The sequence below is a fragment of the Pteropus medius genome, unplaced genomic scaffold (genome assembly GCF_902729225.1).
Source record: "Pteropus medius unplaced genomic scaffold, Ma_sr-lr_union100, whole genome shotgun sequence".
Lineage (NCBI taxonomy): Eukaryota > Metazoa > Chordata > Mammalia > Chiroptera > Pteropodidae > Pteropus > Pteropus medius.
The window spans coordinates 6,695,631-6,713,675 of NW_024355206.1; the positions used below are offsets into that span (position 1 = coordinate 6,695,631).

The 18,045-nt window shown below is 47.7% G+C and overlaps 2 protein-coding genes across 3 annotated transcripts in view; both read left to right on the forward strand.

Annotated features, from left to right (window-relative positions):
* The window catches only part of UBE2Q2 (ubiquitin conjugating enzyme E2 Q2), a 41,784-nt gene extending 38,560 nt beyond the window's left edge, over nt 1-3,224 (forward strand). For both annotated transcript variants that reach the window (XM_039858369.1, XM_039858368.1), the window contains one exon: nt 1,629-3,224. In XM_039858369.1, coding sequence (XP_039714303.1) covers nt 1,629-1,660 — 32 coding nt within the window. In that variant the 3' untranslated portion in view covers nt 1,661-3,224. The remainder of the gene's footprint in view (nt 1-1,628) is intronic.
* A 146-nt stretch (nt 3,225-3,370) lies between these two features.
* On the forward strand, nt 3,371-17,681 carry FBXO22 (F-box protein 22). Its single transcript, XM_039858354.1, has 9 exons — nt 3,371-3,393; nt 3,962-4,061; nt 4,235-5,091; nt 5,265-5,403; nt 8,116-8,203; nt 8,998-9,093; nt 13,195-13,359; nt 15,691-15,856; nt 16,684-17,681. The coding sequence occupies exons 1-9, from the start codon at nt 3,386-3,388 to the stop codon at nt 17,099-17,101; spliced, it is 2,037 nt and encodes a 678-aa protein (XP_039714288.1). The 5' UTR covers nt 3,371-3,385; the 3' UTR covers nt 17,102-17,681.
* The last annotated feature ends 364 nt before the right edge of the window (nt 17,682-18,045 follow it).

The window sequence follows — 18,045 nt, forward strand, 5'->3', positions numbered from 1 at the left end:
TTGCAAAAGAATTGTACAGGCACACCTCGGAGATATTTCGATTTTGGTTCCCGACCACTATAGGAAAGCGAGTGTTGCAATACAGCGGGTTGTCATCATTTTGCTGGTGGAAGTCTTGCCTTCAGTTCGTGAAAAATGCAACATCTGGGAAGCACCGTAAGACGAGGCGTACCTCTCTTCAAAACAGTTTCAAGCTTCTGAATAAGGAAATGATCAGACTCGAGGCCAAGGCCGAGTTCTCAGGATAATGGTCCCCAGCACCCTAAATGAGCAGACCCGAAGGCGCCCCCACGACTTCGTGGCCTCGTGGATGCTCCGCCAGCCTTGGCGTGCTCGTTTGGTTCCGTGGCAGCACCGTACCAAACACAGCCTGGTCTCGTTCGCTCAGAGCTTAGGTTTTTGTCGAGTCTGGAAACAATCATATTTTTCTTATCTCTTATCTGTTTCTAAGACAAACGTTGCAGTCAGCATTCAAAAATGCTTATGGCAAGTGCTGTATTCGAGAGTGCGGGGTGTGCGTGAGCTTAGCCGTGGCGGAAGATGCAGGATCGAGAGATGGAGTCCGGTTTGGCTTCTGCTGCGAACTGGTCTTAGGCATAGTCAGTGCACCTGCTGACTTGGCTTCCTCGCTAGTGAAGTGACATCACCGCACTCAAGTGTCCAAGTTCCTCTTATTCTAAAATGCCAGGATTCTGTTTGGGGGAAAGTTATTTTCAGTGAGGTTTACTTTGAAAGACAGAATCGAAATGGAATACAAAACTCAGCTGATATTCTACATGTCATCTTTAGCTAGAAATGCCATTAACATAGAGATCTTATGTTGAAAATTTGAGTACCATTTATTCACAGAAAATACCTTTATACAGTCAGTCCCCAACTTGTGATGGTTCGCCTTAGGATTTTTTGACCTTAAAATGATGTGGAAGCGATACTCAGTAGAAACCTCCCTTTGAATTTGCATTTCGCTGTTTTCCCGGGCTAGCACACACGGTGTGGTACTCTGCGGTGACGCTGGGCAGAGGCAGCGAGCTGCAGCTCCCAATCAGCCACGTGGTCACAAGGGTCAACGACCGCTGCTCTGCAGTGTGCTCGTTGTGTTAGATGATTCTGCCTGACCGTGTGTGGGCTGATGCGCGTGTGAAGTGGGCACGTCGCCCCGTCCTCAGTCACTGGGCACCTGTATTGTGAACATATCGAATGCTTTGTTGCCAACATAAGTGTAAGTTTCATTTTTACGGGAGGTTTAAGCGTGAAAATTATGAGTAGAGAAAGTAGCTAACCTTAATAAAATGCCGTTTCTCCTGGTTGGTTGAAGAATTAAAATATTTTGGAGGGGGGCTGAGTGAAAACAGTCGAGGGATTAAGAACTACAGATTGGCAGTTAGAAAATAGTCATGGGGTTATAATGTACAGCATTGGGAATATAGTCATAACGTTGTAATAACTGTGTATGGTGCCAGACTTATCAGGGGGATCGCTTCGTAAATTCTATAAATGTCTAACCACATTCTACATCTGAAACTAATATAATATCGAATGTCAACTGTAATTGAAAAATAAAATTTAAAAAGGTAATACTAAAAAAAAAGAATGAAAGTACGTTAACTTTTTTTTCCATTCCGTTTCAGGCTGGTACACCCCTCCGAAGGAAGATGGCTAAATGCGTTGACTGTTGTATGTTTGGACCAATGTTGCTTTAAAGAAAATCTTTCCAACATGCAGACACAAGCTTTGAGTGCCCCGTAACAGCAGTACCGAAGACGTTAGCTAATAGATTATTTTAGTGGATAATGTGTCAACCGACATCCTGTATAAGTCATAGCCTTTTCATTTTGCTCATTTTAGGTATCTTGGACTGAGCAGTGGGCCTTTACTGTATCCTTCCTGATAAATACACATACTGGCCACTCCTTATCATCTCTTTTTCTTGAAAAGTGAAATCTGTTAAGCAGGCAAGTTAGCATCAGGTCACTGAAGCTGCGACTCTAGGGTAACTTACCCACATCGAGCTCCTGCGTGATGAGGACTTAGAGTATATTGTTCCATTTAGAGCCAATAAAAGTTTAATCGACGTTTCATACTGGTTTAGAAGATTTCAGGTCTTCTAAGTCACAGCTTTTTCAGGTATAAACCATTTTATGATATTGCCAAAACAATGACAGGATACTCAATAAACTGTTAAGCTTTTTCATGGCCACGTGAAGATCCAAGCTGTTTCCTGAAGATACGGCCTTAACTGAGTCGCGTTGTACTTTGTAGGCAAAGCGAAGCAAAGCTGGGCTGAGGAAGCGAGTAAGGCTTGTGAGTAGTAATTTCCACCGGGGCGTCAGAGTCTTGCTGGACTGAATCTGCTTCTTATTGGTTCAATATTTCTTAGGAAGAAGAGCTGCAGTATAGATCTCAAAGTTATTTAAAAGACTAGGTCATTTTACATTTCCATTTATTAACGGGATGTTGCAATCGTTTGTAAACTAATAAACTTAAAAAGTGACCGGCACAGACTCCTTGAGCAAAAGCCGCACAGTTAAGTACAAAAGGATGCCTAATTTGGAGACCGTTAAAATTGTTGCTATGGTCGTAACAATGGCTTTTACCGAAAGACTAATAGGAAAGCTGCGTGTTAATTCTTTTATAAAATCTGACTCAAATCAGTGTGCTCCATTTAATGCCTTACCCGAATCAGTCCTGTTTGATCGGTAATAGATTTTTTATATACCCGTGTTTGATTTAAAAGTAACTTCTAGTTATTAAGCACTTTTAAAATGAAATCCAGAAGCACAAACCAGTTACAAAGTTCAAAAGCGTTTCTTATGCATTTGCTTTAAGATTCAGTTTTTAACTTTGGAAACCACATTGGAGAAACTTGGCACTTCTGCTTTGTGTGGTTAAGAGGATGGTAGAAAAGGATTTTCTGGCATTCTAGTCCACATGGTTAACGTTTGTTACAGTTCCGATTGCCAGTTGCTCAGATAACTAGTGACAAGGCAGAATTCTTTAAAGCATTAAAGTTCCTTAAACCTAAGGCTAAATCTTGAATACATTATTGAATTCTTTAATATCCTGATGGCTAGCAGATTGACAGCTGCACATTTGGCATGCTTTGTTTTTTTTTGTTTGTTTATTTTTTTTGGATTTTATTTTTCATTGCAGATTTATTTGGCAATGTACAGTAAATTTTGTAAACTTGCATCAAGTTTATGAATAAAGAGTCATTTAAAAAATAACTGTCATTTTCCCTCATAAGAGATACTCTTTGCTTCAGGTGTCTGTAGGCCCTGTGGAGGCTGGAATAGGATTATGCATGGTGCAGTGGGGTGAGCAGAGGCTTGATAGGAAGACAGGCAGACCGATTTAACAAGAGAAAACTAGAGACCCCATAAATGGCATGTACAGGTGCGGTACACTCAGGCTTTCCTCAACCTTTTCTCTCTTCCACACTCATTCTTTAATATAAATTCTTTGTGGCTCCTTAGTTTCTCCAGTTACATTAACCTGCTCCCTCTTTGTGCACCCGTAGCCTCCTTAAGACACACTCGTCAGGTTGTCTCACGTACAAGAAGTCCCGAGGCAGGAATACTCCAGGCACCAGGCACCGTACGCCCGGGTTTGATTTCATCTCTGGACTGGATGTTGTGTCTGGTTATGCAGTCGTGTTACTCCATCCAGACGTGGATAATTGTCGTGTCTTCTAGTGTTTCCTTAGGAGATCTTCAGAATCTCCCCCAATCCCCAGCATGCTGCCCCCTTTTTTTGGGCTAGAACTGGGGCCTGTGTCCACCCCTAAACTTATGGCTGGTGAAAAGAATGAAGCCATAATGATTATTTTGGACCAATGGTTCTCAACATATGACCCGGGGAACCCTGGAGACCCCTGAGACCCTTTTAGAAGGTTTTTACAGTCAAAATTATTTTGCTAACACTAAAACATTGTTTGCCGTTCTCACTCTCATTCTCTCTCAAGTGTACAGTCAAGTTTTCCAGAGGCCACACGATGTGATATTGCAGCAGAACGAATTCAGAAGCCAATCCACCTGCCTTCGCTATTAAGCCAGAAATTAGAGGTTTGCAAAATGGAAAGATGTCACTCTTCGCTGTGGGGTGAGGGGTGGTGCGAGTGGGAGAGTTATTTTTTCATAACAATGTTACTTTGTTAGTGTGTGATGGTTTTAGTGTGTAATGGATTTACTACTTTAATATTAAAATGTTTTAATTTTAATATGGTAAATATTACCAGAAATTAACCCCATGCACAGCTCTTTGGGGTTGTCAGTGTTTAAGAGTGTGGAGTCCCGAGGCCAGACTGCTTGAGACCGAGTCTAGTCAAGTTCGCTTCCCAGAGCTGGGAGGAACGGAGTTTGGGGTGCAGCCGGAGTTTTGCGGGCCTCCGGAGGAACGGAGTTTGGGGTGCAGCCGTGCCTGCGGTGCGGACCTTCCTTCCACCGTGCATCTCAGCCTGAGCCTGCGTCGGAGTCAAGGGGAGAACGTGCAGCCTGCGGGGTCGCCGCGCTCTGATTCGGCAGGCCGGGGAGCAGCACGCAGGTGCCCGAACGCAGTGGCGCCCAGGTGCGCAGACGGTCGCTCTGCCGGGTCGCGCTCCGACGTGAGCGCGGCGGCGAGGAGCGCCGGTTCCCGCCCCCGAGGTCGGCGTTGGCGGCAGACAGCGCCCCGGGCAATCCGGGCTCCTGACAGTAACGGGCGCTGGGGCTGTGACGACCGAGAAACACGACCTAGTCTCTGCCGTCGGGAAGGCGGCAGCCGCGAGGAGGAGGCTGCGCGGCCCCAGCGACAGGCCGGGCGCTTCCGGGAGGGCGACGTCCCGGCGCCGGAAGTTCCGCCCCCGCCGGACGGAAGTGGCGCGCGCGCGCCTGCGCAGCGTGCGCTGGCTGGGGTCTCTCGCCGTCTCCTAACCCGTCGGAGCCGCCGTCCTGCCCCCGGGGCCGGCCGGGAAGGAGGGATGGAGCCGGCGTGCGGCGGTGGCGATGGCGGCTCGTGCGCGGACACACGGAGCGCCTTCGTGCTGAGTAACCTGGCGGAGGTGGTGGAGCGTGTGCTCACCTTCCTGCCCGCCAAGGCGCTGCTGCGGGTGGCCGGGTGAGGACAGGAGGCGGGCGCCGGCCGGGCTGGCGGAGGCCGGGGCTCCCCGCCCGCCGGTGCCCCGCCGCGGTGCGTCCCCGGGGCTCGGTGCTGCAGGGCGCGTGGGGCGGGGGCTCTGAGCGCGGCGGGGGAGGGCGCCCGCTCACAGTCCTTTGTGGTCGCGCCCCCAGCGTGAGCCGCCTGTGGCGGGAGAGCGTGCGCAGAGTGCTGCGCGCCCAGCGGAGGGTGGCCTGGATCTCGGCGAGCTCGGCGGACGCCGGCCACCCGCTGGAGCACTGCTTGGTCCGCGTGGCGGCCGAGGAGCTTGAGGCAAGTAGAAGGCGTGCGGTGCTCAGGCCTTCGGGGGCCGCCGGGTCAGCCTTTGCGACCTAAATCTTCTTTCAAATCTCGATTCTGTACGTGGGCTTCTCGTTTAAAATTAGGGAAATCTCTCTCGTGGCATTAAAGATTTTGTAAACACCAGCTCTGACGAGTGGATATTGTAAGGCTGTGCCCTGGTTTTATTTAACCGTTCTTCAGATGTTGGGCACTTATCCAGATTTTCACTGTCACGATAATGCCTTTTTACCTGTTGCCCTTTGGAGCACGTTTTGTCGTCACTTTTCTAGGGAAGGCAACTGAGTCTCTCAAGCTTAGCGTCACACGCAGTGGCCAAGAGCCCATACTTAATTATTTCAGTCCCCAGTACTGTACTTTTCTATATCGTATCTCTAGGCAGGTAGAGACTCGAACAGGGGGAATCAGAGAGCCTTTGAGCACAGGTGACAGTGAGGCTGTGGCATCCCACTCGGGAGTGTGGGAGGAGGGAGTCATTCCACAGCATCGTGGGGACCGCGGCTCTCCTCACTCCCTGTAGCTTGGTATGCCTCAGTACAGGCGAGGACAGCGCACGGCCACAGCGCCACGACCATCAAAGTCAGAAGGTGGTGTCTGCCATACGTTTCTACCGTCCAGCCCTGGGATTCCATTTACAGTTGTCCCAGTAAAGGAGAATTGTGCGATTTTTAAAAAATGTTTAAAAATTTTTTTTCCTTCAAATTTTTACCATAGCAAGTATTATTTTTATATAGCTTTAAAGGTTTATGTATTGTAATGCCTGTTGTAGCCGGACAGATTTAGACATAAAATTAGCTTTGGCACATACTAGCTGTGTGACTTTGAAAAAGCTACCTAACCTCTCTGAGCCTCAGAAAATAAGAATTTCTTTTATACTCTCATGGACTTGTTGTAAGGGTTAAATATTGAAAAGGTAATGCATGTATCACATTACCTGCAGTAGCAGGAATATATTATTTTCAATATTTGAAATTGTGATTTGCCATTACTAGTATCATTATTAAAAATTCATATAGTAATGCACTTAAAGAAGTCGATACATCGGAGTGTGCCGAGACAAAAACATGGAAACCATGCATGCTGTTTTCTTTGTGTTTGCCAAATTATCTAGTGGACGCAATACTTGTATAGCCATAAAGAAAGTTGATTTAATCTTTTTATTAAAAATATTTTAAAGTCCACTGAAATTTTGGTAAGACAGATTGCCTTTTGGAACTTCTCTGGGTGGTGGAATGAGGTTCTCGTTGTCTAATTTGTGCTTCGAGAACATTTCACGATGAAGATTCTCATCGTCACTGCTTCTTAGTGGGTACCGGGAAAGAGAATCATAAAACCTCAGGACTAGACTTCCAGTCTTTAAGACTGGGGATCATAAGGCCTAAACACTTTCAGGGATTATTCTGCAGGTTTGTGGCGGGGTCAGCGCTAACACCTAGATCTTTTCAATTCTCTCTCCTTTACTCACTGCACCCGGTGTCCTAAACTCAAATGACTGCAGAGTGAGGCAGGCGGCTCAGGTGGGTCAGGTGGCCGCTGCAGCATCAAGGGCAGTGGCAGAGCCGGGCAGTCTGGAGAGTGCGCTCCTCCACTTAGCCGGGCTAAGGGGGATGCAGTCTCAAGTGCGGCCAAAATGTCTAGTTTTTCAAAAAAATCTGGAGATCCACACTTTATGGAAGGTTTTGTGGAAGTTTGAATATTGGCACCCAAATTACATTCTTTGAAAGTGATTTATGGCCCAAGGAAACTGTATCCATGGGTCTTATCCAGCCCCGAGACCACCGCAGGCTCATCCTTCTGCCTCAGCATCTTTTATGAGTTAGTCCATACGGAATCTACTCTGAAACATCTTAACATTCCACCAAATTCCAATGGATCAACTTTTTTCCCCCATTTAATCAACATCGAAGTTTTGCCGGATGCTATTTCATTCCATTCTGAGAGTAAAAAAATTTTGAGAATGGCCAGCTTAGAAGGAAAAATACATTCGCCCTTTTCATTTAATTCAGCCACTTGGCCACGTGTCTGTAATGGCAAGTGTGGTAGAAAACGTAAGTCTGAATGAGCCCAGCTCATGCGTGAAAGTGACTGGCGTGTAAGGGATGCTGCCTGCGAAGTCCAGGGGGCCTAGGAAAAGGTTTTGTAGAGAAGATGGCACTTACGCTGACTCCTGGGGGAAACCATCTTAAATCAGGAGGGAAAGGAAGAGAGCTGCGGGCGTGTACACGAAGAAGTGTGTGTGTCTGGATCACGGTAAGTGAAAGGGCGCTGTGGGACTCTTGTCGGTAAGGTCGAAATGAAGGCCTGGTGTATTTGATCTGATGGGCAGAGAAGTGATGAGTGATACGGGCTGTACCTTCCCTCTGTCGCTCAGTTGTTTCTGTTACTGTAAAGCCTGTTCAGGTAAAGCAAGGGGCATTTTTTTGCCGGTCCTTAGTGTTTTTGTGGAACTTCACTTATTAGGAAGATGCGTTTATTGAGTCAGGCCTCAGTGAGTGTGACTCAAAGAAATCATAGGTGTTTGACAAATGAGTGAGCTGAAATGAACGCGTGAGTGAAAGATCAACAAGGAGTGGATGGACACGATGCCAGCATGGACCGGAGGAGCGCAGGGCCACAGCCGTTCGGACCAGGGTGAGAGCACTCCTGGATTTGCGTGCTCTAATTCTGATGAATTTTTCTTTGCAGAATGTTCACATCTTACCACAGACAGTTCTTTACATGGCTGATTCCGAAACTTTCATTAGTCTGGAGGAGTGTCGTGGCCACAAGAGAGGTGAATATCAAAAGCAAAAGGTTTGGGGTTTTTGTCTCGTGATGCGCCTTCTGTTTGGAGTTGACTGTGTCCTGTCCTGAAGGTGACTCTGGGCCTACCCCTGGGGACGCATGAACTGACTGTCTTTCCGCCCTGAAGAGCTCTTTCCGCTTCACAGGTTGCTTTCTGAACCTTGCAGTGCAATTGAAAGAAATTCTTTAGACAGCCGTTTTTCTCATTTTGAAATACTTTAATCCTCCAGGCGCTTCTTTTGATTTTTAAAACAGGACGCATGTCTTCGGCCGTTGAAGCCTCGTATTGTTGGATGATGGGGTGCCATTTACCAGAGTTCTGTGTAGACACTGTGTTCTCTGCTCTCAGAGAAGCCGCAGCCCGGAGAGGACACCCTGAGGCCCAGCCTTAGACATAGGCATCGGGCTGTCATGTCATTCGGGCCCAGGGGACTGTGCAGGCAGTGTCATGGTGCTTTAATATCAGCCGCACAGACAGCGACAGTCGCAAGTGTGAAATCTGTCTGCCGTTGCTAAGTCGATGTCATTGAAGCACAAGCTGTATGTGAACGAAGCAGAGAAGCAGGTGGCTGATGCTAATGGTTAGGTTCAGAATTTCAAGCAGAAAACGGGCCCAGAACAAGAACACGTTTGTTTTCATCAAAAGTCTTTTGACTTTTTCATAAAGCGTTCTAGTGCAAGATGACTTAAACTTTATTCAGTGTTGGCTGTTCTTTCCTCCGTGCCGTCGGAGTTGACCTTAACTGAGTGATGTTGAATAATTTTGCTACTCTGTCACTACAGCCAGGAAGAGAACTACTGTGGAGACAGCGTCTGCCCTGGAGAAGCTGTTCCCCAAACAGTGCCAGGTCCTGGGGATCGTGACCCCCGGGATTGTAGGTGAGAGGCGTGCCGACCCGACGACTCCGTCGCGGGCCCCGTGGACGGTGAATTCTCGTGGCCTAAAGCACATTTATTCTTTCTCCTCCACCCGAACACAGTGAAGTCAGTCGTATTTCCCATGGGGTCGAATTGGCTCGTACTGGTGCCGTGGCTGACCCTGGCGTCTCAGGGCTGTCCCGACAAACCCGCGTGCCGCACGCGTGTCCTGGAGCCATTCGTGGTGGGGAACGGTGGCCCTGCCTCTCCTGGCCGGCTCCCTCCCTGTGGCCTCGGCGCGGCGCTTCCGACGCCCGGGTGGGGTCCAGCCGTGCCACCTGTGCCTGGCGGCTGCTCAGGCTGCCTGTCCTCGTGGCCTCGAGGCCTGTGTGTGAGGTACGGGTGACGGCGCCCTCCTCGCATGGCTGTGAGAGGAAAACGAGCCCGCACGTGGGGAGCGGCTCGGGGAACCGCCATCCTTGGCGTCGCCGGCCCCCGCGGAAACACTTGCACGGGACGTTAGAGTCTCGTGTGGTGAAGTACGAAGGGCTTCGGGTGTTTACACGTGTCCGCGCAGATGTGTGGCCGATGGCGACTGTTGCCTCTCCTGCCATCAGCTCCCCGCCCTGTGCTCTTACCTCGGCCCCATTGCCAGACGTTTCGTTTCTCGTTGGATTTTTAAAAATAGGATAGCTGTGACCATGGTTTTGTTTTAACTTGTGAATTTCCTTAAATGAGCGATGTCGTTTTTGCTGTTACTACTTATTGACAAACGCTTCTGTAGAATCTGAGCTTTCACGTCTAAGACGGTCGTCTCAGGCCCCCCGTCCACGCCCGCTGCATCCTCCCGCGAGCACGACCGACCGCGGTCCTCCTTTTGCACATTTCAGCTGGGGGAGGAGGGCGGGCGGCCTGGGCAACAGTCCTGCCCTCCCCGACCCCAGGTTGCGGGGGGCGGGAACCTGCCTGAAGCCTCCCTTTGGTGCTCGCCTTATTCCAGAGAAGTTTGACTTTGCACGTCTGATTTCCCGAAGCTCTCATGATCTCGCTGTGGGGAGGACGTCTCCGAGCTCCCTTCAGTCAGGACCTGTCGTCCTGCATCACTTTGGGCCCACTTCTCACCCTTTGAGCCAGCTCCACGCATGTCTCAGTGAAACTGCCACCAAGGCAGGTGATCAGATTCCTTTTTCTTAGGCCACAGTTTAGCGGTTGTTTTTAAAGTAGCCATTGGCTACTGCTACCTATCTTCCTTCTTGAAGTTGGAAGAATTTCAAGTTTGAGAAAATTTATTGGTATATGTGCAAAGGTCGTTTTCTTTCTTAACTGAGGTAAACTTGCTGTGAAATGCATAGTCTCGATTGTACAGTTCTAACAAGTTCTGGCTAACGTACACCTTCATGAAACCAGCGCGGTCGGCGTGTGGCGTGAGCCCCCCACAGGATCCCTCGTGCTTCTCCCCTGGCTGCCGCGGGACCCCTGGCTGCCGCGGGACCCCTTGGTCCCGATTTCTGTGACCCGAGGCTCGTTTTGCCTGCTAAACGTCACGTACGTGGAATCGTACAGTGTGTGCTCTTCGGTCTCCGCTCTTTCAATACGAATTTTGTTTTTAACAATATCCTATTTTTGAGATTAACTTATGTTATCGTATGCATCAATAATTTATTTTTTTTAATGTCCCGAGTACTACTCTATTATAAAAAGAAACGATGATTTGATTTTCTGTTCTCTTTTTGATGGCGGTTTGGATCGTTTCAAATTTCCGGCTAGTACGAATGAAGCTGTTGTGAACAGTTTTGTATGTCTTTTTGTGGACAGATGTTCATTCTTCTTGGGCAGTTACCAAGAAGTGCAATTTCTGCGTCTGTGGATTGGTGCCTATTTAACTTTATAAGAAACTGCCCAACAGTTCTTTAAAGTCGTACCATTTTATACTCACCAGCATGTCCTAAAGCTTAATGTCCTGAGTCTTTCACTTCAGCCATTCTGGTGGGTGTGAAGAGGCTTCTTGTGGTGGTTTCGATTCGAATTATTCTAATGACAATTACGTCGAGCACCTTTCCATCTAGTTGATATCTGCTTTGTGACATAGCCAAGTCTTTCACTGACTTTTTTTTTTTCATCGCACTGTTTGTCTTTTCGTTATTGAGCTGCAAGAGTTTGTACGTTCTGATCGAAGACCTTTTATCAGGTATTGGTGTTGTGAATATTTTCTCCCGGTCTGTTACTGTCTTTCCACCTTCTTAACAGCGTCTTTTGATGAGCAGAAAATATTTATTTTGGTGAAGTCCGGTTTTTTTTTCCTACGTCCTCTCCAATAAATCTTTGCCTACCCCAAGGTCACAGAGAGATTCTCATATGTCTTCGTCCATAAGCTGTATGGTTTTGGCCCTTGCATTCAGTTCTGTGACCTCGAACTTGAACTTAGTTTTGTGTACGGTGTAAGGTAGGGGTTCAAGGTTAATTATTTTTCATATATTTATTTAGTTATCCCATCACCATTTGTTGAAGACTTTTCTTTCCTCATTAGATTGTCTTGACACCTTTGTCGAAAATGAACTGTGTGTTTGTAGGTCTGTTTCTGGATTTAATTCTGTTCCATTGATTTATTCGTCAGTCCTTAAACCAGTGCCATATCACTGTAGGTCTTGGCATTCTTTTAAAAATTTCTTGGGCTGTCAGGGTCCTTTGCATTTCTACATATATTTTAGAATCAGCCTGTCCATACTTATAAAAAGCCTGTTGGGATTTTAATTCACATTGTCTCAGTACCTACTACAGACATTTAAAAAATTGCATTTATGTTTTGCTAATCTTTTGTGGGAGGAAGGAGCCTTATAACAACTCTGAAATTTCATTTTCACGTTTTTAATTCAGATATATTTTGTGGGGTTTGATTTGATTCTGAAATTTTCTCTTCGAATATCATTTTTTTCATCTTACTCTCAAGTTTATTTCTCATTTCTGCTAGTAACAATCCCTTGTTAAAAAAAGAAAAATGAGAAGATACAGAGAAGCAAAAAAGAAAAAAAGAAGAACCTTTAAGAATTAACCGCGCTGTTGGTGTTACGACTTTCATGTCTGGCATTACACGTGTGGATATACACACGGGGAGATGTGTATCTATATCAAGAGTATCATTTTCTGAATGCTCCTGACCTGCTGTATTTGCATGCGTCAGTCAGGCACCCGTAACAAAATACCGCAGTCTGGGTGACTTACACCTCAGCAGTTCATTTTCTCGCAGTCTGGAGGCTGGAAGTCTGAGCGCGAGGTGTTGGCAGGGTGCTTTCTCCCGAGGCCTCGCTGGCTGGTGGGCGGCCGCCTCCCTTCTCACTGTGTCCTCACGTGGCCTTTTCTCTGTGCACGTCCCCGGTGTCTCTTCCCCTTCTTGTCAGGACTGCAGTCTCGATGATCTCATTTAACCCTAATTACCTGTGAAGGCCATGTCTCCACGTACAAAACATAGGGGGTTAACATAGGGGTTTTGGAGGGATACAGTTTGCTCCCTGACACCTACCTTTAAAATGAACGGCACATAACAAACATATTTCTGTGTCAGTAAATATCTCTGCCGTTCTAAATGGCTATGTTTGATGGTATAAATGTAATTTCTTAATCTAAATACCAGTGTAGGGCTTTTTCTATGGAAAATTCCGTAGAAGTAGCATTTCTCTCTGTGTGCATATACACTTTGTATAATCGTCAAATATTTTTAGGATACATTTTTTAAAGTGGAATTTCTATGAAGAGCTATGTACTATTCCCCACCGTTTTATTTGGAAAAACTTCAGATCTATGGAAATGTTGAATAATAGTACAATTAACACCCATATACCCTTCGTCTAGATTCACCAATTTAAAAGATTTTGCAACATTTGCTTTTTCTCTTTGTTTATAAGCACATTTCTTTCTGAACCATTCAAAAGTGAATTGCAGACATTGTGATCTTTGCCTCCAAGAATTTCAGAGCCGAAAGCTCAGATAGTGGCCTGTTAGTTTGCAGATCATCTCAGCCACCCGACCGTGGTTTCCTAGCTGGGGTTCCGTGATTTACAGTGGTACAGAGTGAAACTTCAGTTTTTATTGAATCCGTTCATAAAACTGTTTAACTTTTTTTCCTAGTGACTCCAATGGGATCAGGTAGCAATCGACCTCAAGAAATAGAAATTGGAGAATCTGGTTTTGCTCTGTTATTTCCTCAAATTGAAGGAATAAAAATACAACCCTTTCATTTTATTAAGGATCCGAAGAACTTAACACTGGAAAGACGTCAGCTCACTGAAGTGGGTAAGTTACTGGAATTAACTGTTAGGTGCTCATCTTACTGATTTCGTTCGTTAAGAGAGTCTGAGCGACATACTCAGTACTGGAGATGCGGGTCACTCAAACTGTGATTGACAGAGCTAGGTGCAGTGTGACTTTGGTGGAACTGACTTACTTTTTACATCATTTGATCTACAGTGAAGAGAACAAGAGAGAACCAGAGATGAAAACTTTTTAATAACTACTCTATCGATAAGAAACTTTTCGTATTTAATTCTGAATTTTGAAGGACTTCTTTTTTCTGAATATTTTCTTATCATTTTGCCCTATTTTTTGAAGCTGCAAAGTTTTTCTAAGCTTTCATTTTTTTTTTTTATGCTAGTAATCATTTATTGTAAAAAAACTTTTAGGAAGATACAAGTTCTATGTCAACTAAAAAGATAAGAATAGGTATAGTGAACCTGATACTTTTTAGAAAAGGTAGAAGTTATGGCCGACTGTCAGGCGATGGTTTGCGAGGGCACATGGGACAGAGGAACCTTGGCTGAGGGAGGCAGGTCATTCGAGCTGATTTTGAAGAGGCAGAGTTCTAGCTGAGTGTCTGAGCTCTAATGGCAGAGCTCACTTTGGCATAGGACGCAGTGACGAGTCACCGAGGTGAAACGCTCTTGAGGCCTGTCGTCTGCATCTGCAGATGCGGCTTTTGTTGGAACGTTGGGACGGGCGAACGGTGCCTGTGGGGCAGACTCCCGCCCCCCTCACGTGCTGAGGCACCTCGGCGCCCCCCGTTACTGTCCTCTTGGGAGCGCTGCCTGCGGCCGGAAGCCTAGTTCTGTCCCTCGGCAGGAAACGAACAGAAACCATCCGTTTTGTGACAGCGGCTGTTGGATGTGTTAGACCTCGCGTGCGTTACAGCACGGAGTTCAGGCGTCCGAACCTGCAGGGGAAACGGCCTGTGTTTTTCTGCTTCGCGAAGGTTCTCATTGGCACCCTTTCCCAAGCCGTTTGCCGTCTGCAGTTCTGGCTGTTCCAGGACATCGTTCTCGTCCTGCGTGTGGCCTTCTGGAAACTGAAGCTTTGTGCAGCTGGAGATGGTGACCTCTATTCTTCCACGTGCCATCGTGTCCTGACGTCCTGTAGTTCAAATCCGGGCCGTGGTCTCCGCCGCGCCCCGAGGCTGAGGAACCTGAGCTGGGTGAGCGGCGTGCGCCAGAGGCCGAGGTCCAGGACTCACCTTCCACAGTCCCAGCCCGCAGCCCTGGACCACACTGGAAAGCACCCGGCCCCCGTGCTGTTTCCCAGGGCCAGGAAACCCGTCTACGTTCCAGGTTCTGCCAGTCACACAGTCTCAGTTGCATCTACTCAGCTCTGCCCTTGGTGGATAAAAGCAGCCCAGACAACACGTAAACAGAAGGTCACGTTCCAGAAAACTTTCTTTACAGAAAAATAGGGAGCCGGGTTGGCTGACAGTGCTGTCTCCACTGACCTCGTGGCACTGAGCAGTGGTGACCAGCAGGTGGCGTGCGGAGCCCATGGTGAGCAGGCCGGTGGCCCTGTTCTCCCTCCCACGCCTGGCAAGTCCTCTACAGACACGGCCTCGCACCCGATGATGACAGTTCTTGGCTTCGTGTAGAGATGTCCTCCTCTGACCCAGTCTCATAGGACGTCATTTTACACACGCACACTTTCTGTTAGTCATTTTGAAGAACTTACCAAGTGAAGTATTTCTAACATGAAGCCTAGTCGTGGTAAGGGTCTGTTTGGTACCCTTTGTTACCAGTAATCTCTGGAGTTAAAAGATACATATCTGGACAGGCTGGCTCATAATCCGCATGCCTAACGCGAGCTGCGGACGCACAGCACCGCCCGGGTCTGCTGTTGGAGGGGATGCTGCTCTGCGTCCGGGCCCCAGTCTAGCAGGACTGACCGCCCTGGGGCGCAGGTGACGAGTGTGGCCAGGTGGCCGTGCAGGTGCTGGAAGCAGCCGCGGGAGGGAATCTGCGCTGCGCAGCTGGGGAAGGGACGCTTGGACTGGCCCTGGGTGGCTGTGAACCTGAGGGGAGCGTGTTCACCTTCTTCCCAGGTTACGGACAGGAGCGCAGGGGAGCCCAGAGACCAGAGGACAGGAAGTAGAAAGGGCCCGCTACCTCGCCGCAAGGATTTAAATCTCGTGGGTCCGATATTGTGGGAGGCCGAGGGTGGGGTGTGAGATGAGGCTGGAGAAGCAAACGGAGCCAGATCGTGCAGGTCACTAACACTGACGTCTCCTTTTGCAAAATACGGGGAATGAAGTTGTAATAAACTGGGAAATTCCTTCTGTGGGGCTGCCTGAGTGTCGCTCTTCGTTTCTCTCAGGTCTTCTGGACAATCCCGAGCTGCGCGTGGTCCTGGTGTTTGGCTACAATTGCTGCAGGGTGGGAGCCAGCAATTACCTGCAGCGAGTGGTCAGCACTTTCAGCGACATGAACGTCGTCTTGGCCGGAGGCCAGGTGGACAACCTGGCATCACTGACCTCTGAAAAGTACGTCTGTGCTTCCGATTTCCGTGTGACAAGAGGTGTTCTCGGGTTTTTGTGACCTTGGTCTTCTTTTCCTTAAACAAGTTTAAAGACTCACTCACGAGTTCATTCCATTTTGTAGTACACGCAGGTCGAGGGGCTCAGTCCACGTGATTCTGCTTACAGCCGAAGAACGAAATCTCTGAGTCCTTTAAGAACTATTTCTTGGTTGGGCTCATGCTCGTAATCGATTTTCAGCATTGTCCGCTGACACCTCCCTGGACAGCTCTGGGCTCTGAGTAACCGCAGTGTGTCACTTCCCCCCTAGTTCTGTTTCCCCCTCTCAAGGAAATTCATGGTATGGCAGTGACTCTTCATAGTAAAAAGGGCCTCTGCCGTTCTCAGTGTCCCGAAGAGTCCTGGAGGGGGAGGAACATCACCCATGGCGGCTGTCAAATCTGGCCGAGGTAGAGGAGCAAGTGTTTTTTACATTTGAAAGCAGAGCCTTGAGTTTCAAACTCAGAGATGCACAAATTTTGAGTTAAAAAAAGCCTTTCGAAGGATGGGCTCCAGAAATCTCTGTGGAGGTGGATTTGCCCCTTTGTGTTTGTGACCGAAAAAACAGTGGCCTGCTTCTCCGTAGGTCCGCCCCCGCGTCCTCCCGCGCTTTGCCTTTCCGCAGCTCAGTTCCAGCCCTTCCCGCCCTCCCCAGGCTGGACGTGAGCCTCGGACTACGCGCGGGCTGCTCATGGCGGCCACCGTCCGCCAGCATGAGGCGGGAGGGCCTTCTACACTCCAGCCTTCTCATTTTGTTTGGTGGTGATCACCACTCTCCCGATTGAATTTTCCAGAAACCCTCTGGATATCGATGCCACCGGCGTGGTTGGACTGTCTTTTAGTGGACACCGGGTCCAGAGTGCCACAGTGCTCCTCAGCGAGGACGTCAGTGACGAGAAGACGGCCGAGGCTGCGATGCAGCGCCTCAAAGCCGCCAGCATTCCGGAGCAGAACACCGTGGGCTTCATGTTCGCGTGCGTCGGCAGAGGCTTTCAGTATTACAGAGCCAAGGCGAATGTGGAGGCCGACGCTTTTAGAAAGTTGTTTCCTAGCGTTCCTTTATTTGGCTTCTTTGGAAACGGAGAGATTGGATGCGATCGCATAGTCACTGGCAACTTCATACTGAAGAAATGTAACGAGGTGAAGGATGAGGATCTGTTTCACAGCTACACAACAATAGTGGCACTCATTCACCTTGGGTCATCGAAATAAAGCCGCCTGTAAAGTGGCTTCCACGGCATGTAACTTGGGGGCTCTGCTTTTCCGGAAAATGGAAACTCGGGATATGTGTATTTCCAACAAAAATACAAGTCTGTTTTGTCACTTTGATGCTCTAAAGCTTACGGTAGGGTAGTTTTTAATGACAGTAGATGAAGGACAGCTTTGTAGGTAACAGTGCAGAGCGGGAGCCGAGCGCTTGAGCATCAGGCACGAGCGAACCGATCGTGACCGCTGACCAGATTCCGTAGCTGCCGAGTGCGTGATGTTAGCCGGTCCTGCGCAGGGAGACAGGGAGAGGGTTCCCAGCAGGATGGAGATTTACGACATTTCCTGACCGCCTCTGCATTGCTCCATGTTCTTTCAGCCGAATCACAAAGACATTTTTCCCCCTTAATAAAGGAGGAAAGTACGCAGATGGCTTGCTTGGGAAACCTTTCTCTGCTTTACAATTTTACCAATTTTTCAGAAGCTGTAACAAAATTACTACTTTTTACTTATTTGCTAAAAATTAAAGAACTTTTTATTTAATACTCTAAAGTCGCTTAGTGAAATAAATTGCCAAGACTTATCATCAGTATTTTATTATTCTAGAAGGAAAAAAGAATTTCCCTTCAGACTCTTTTACGAGACAGAAATTAACATCAGTCTTGTCTAAGCCACTTTTTTCCCCAGGTCTTCGTTACAGGATAATTTACATTTGCATATTCTGCTACTGTGTGACATCAACAGTGTGGCATTTTTGTCGTAATGCTCAGTGCTTCTAACAGGACAGTAGACAATTTGTAAGGTAAGTGAAATTAAACGTAGTAACATTTATTTAACGTTGGTACCCATTATCAAGCAGACAGTGCCCATAAGGAACATACTTGGTAAATTTTTTTCGTCCCTGATATTAACCGGTCTTGGTCGAATAGCGTAGGAAAGAGGATTCTTAA

Bases quoted from the DNA above. Each gene is read 5' to 3' on its own strand.
- FBXO22 (XM_039858354.1), top strand. The intron at 5,404-8,115 runs GCAAGTAGAAGG...TTTTCTTTGCAG, and splicing joins TGGCGGCCGAGGAGCTTGAG to AATGTTCACATCTTACCACA. The intron at 8,204-8,997 runs GTGAATATCAAA...CTGTCACTACAG, and splicing joins GTGTCGTGGCCACAAGAGAG to CCAGGAAGAGAACTACTGTG.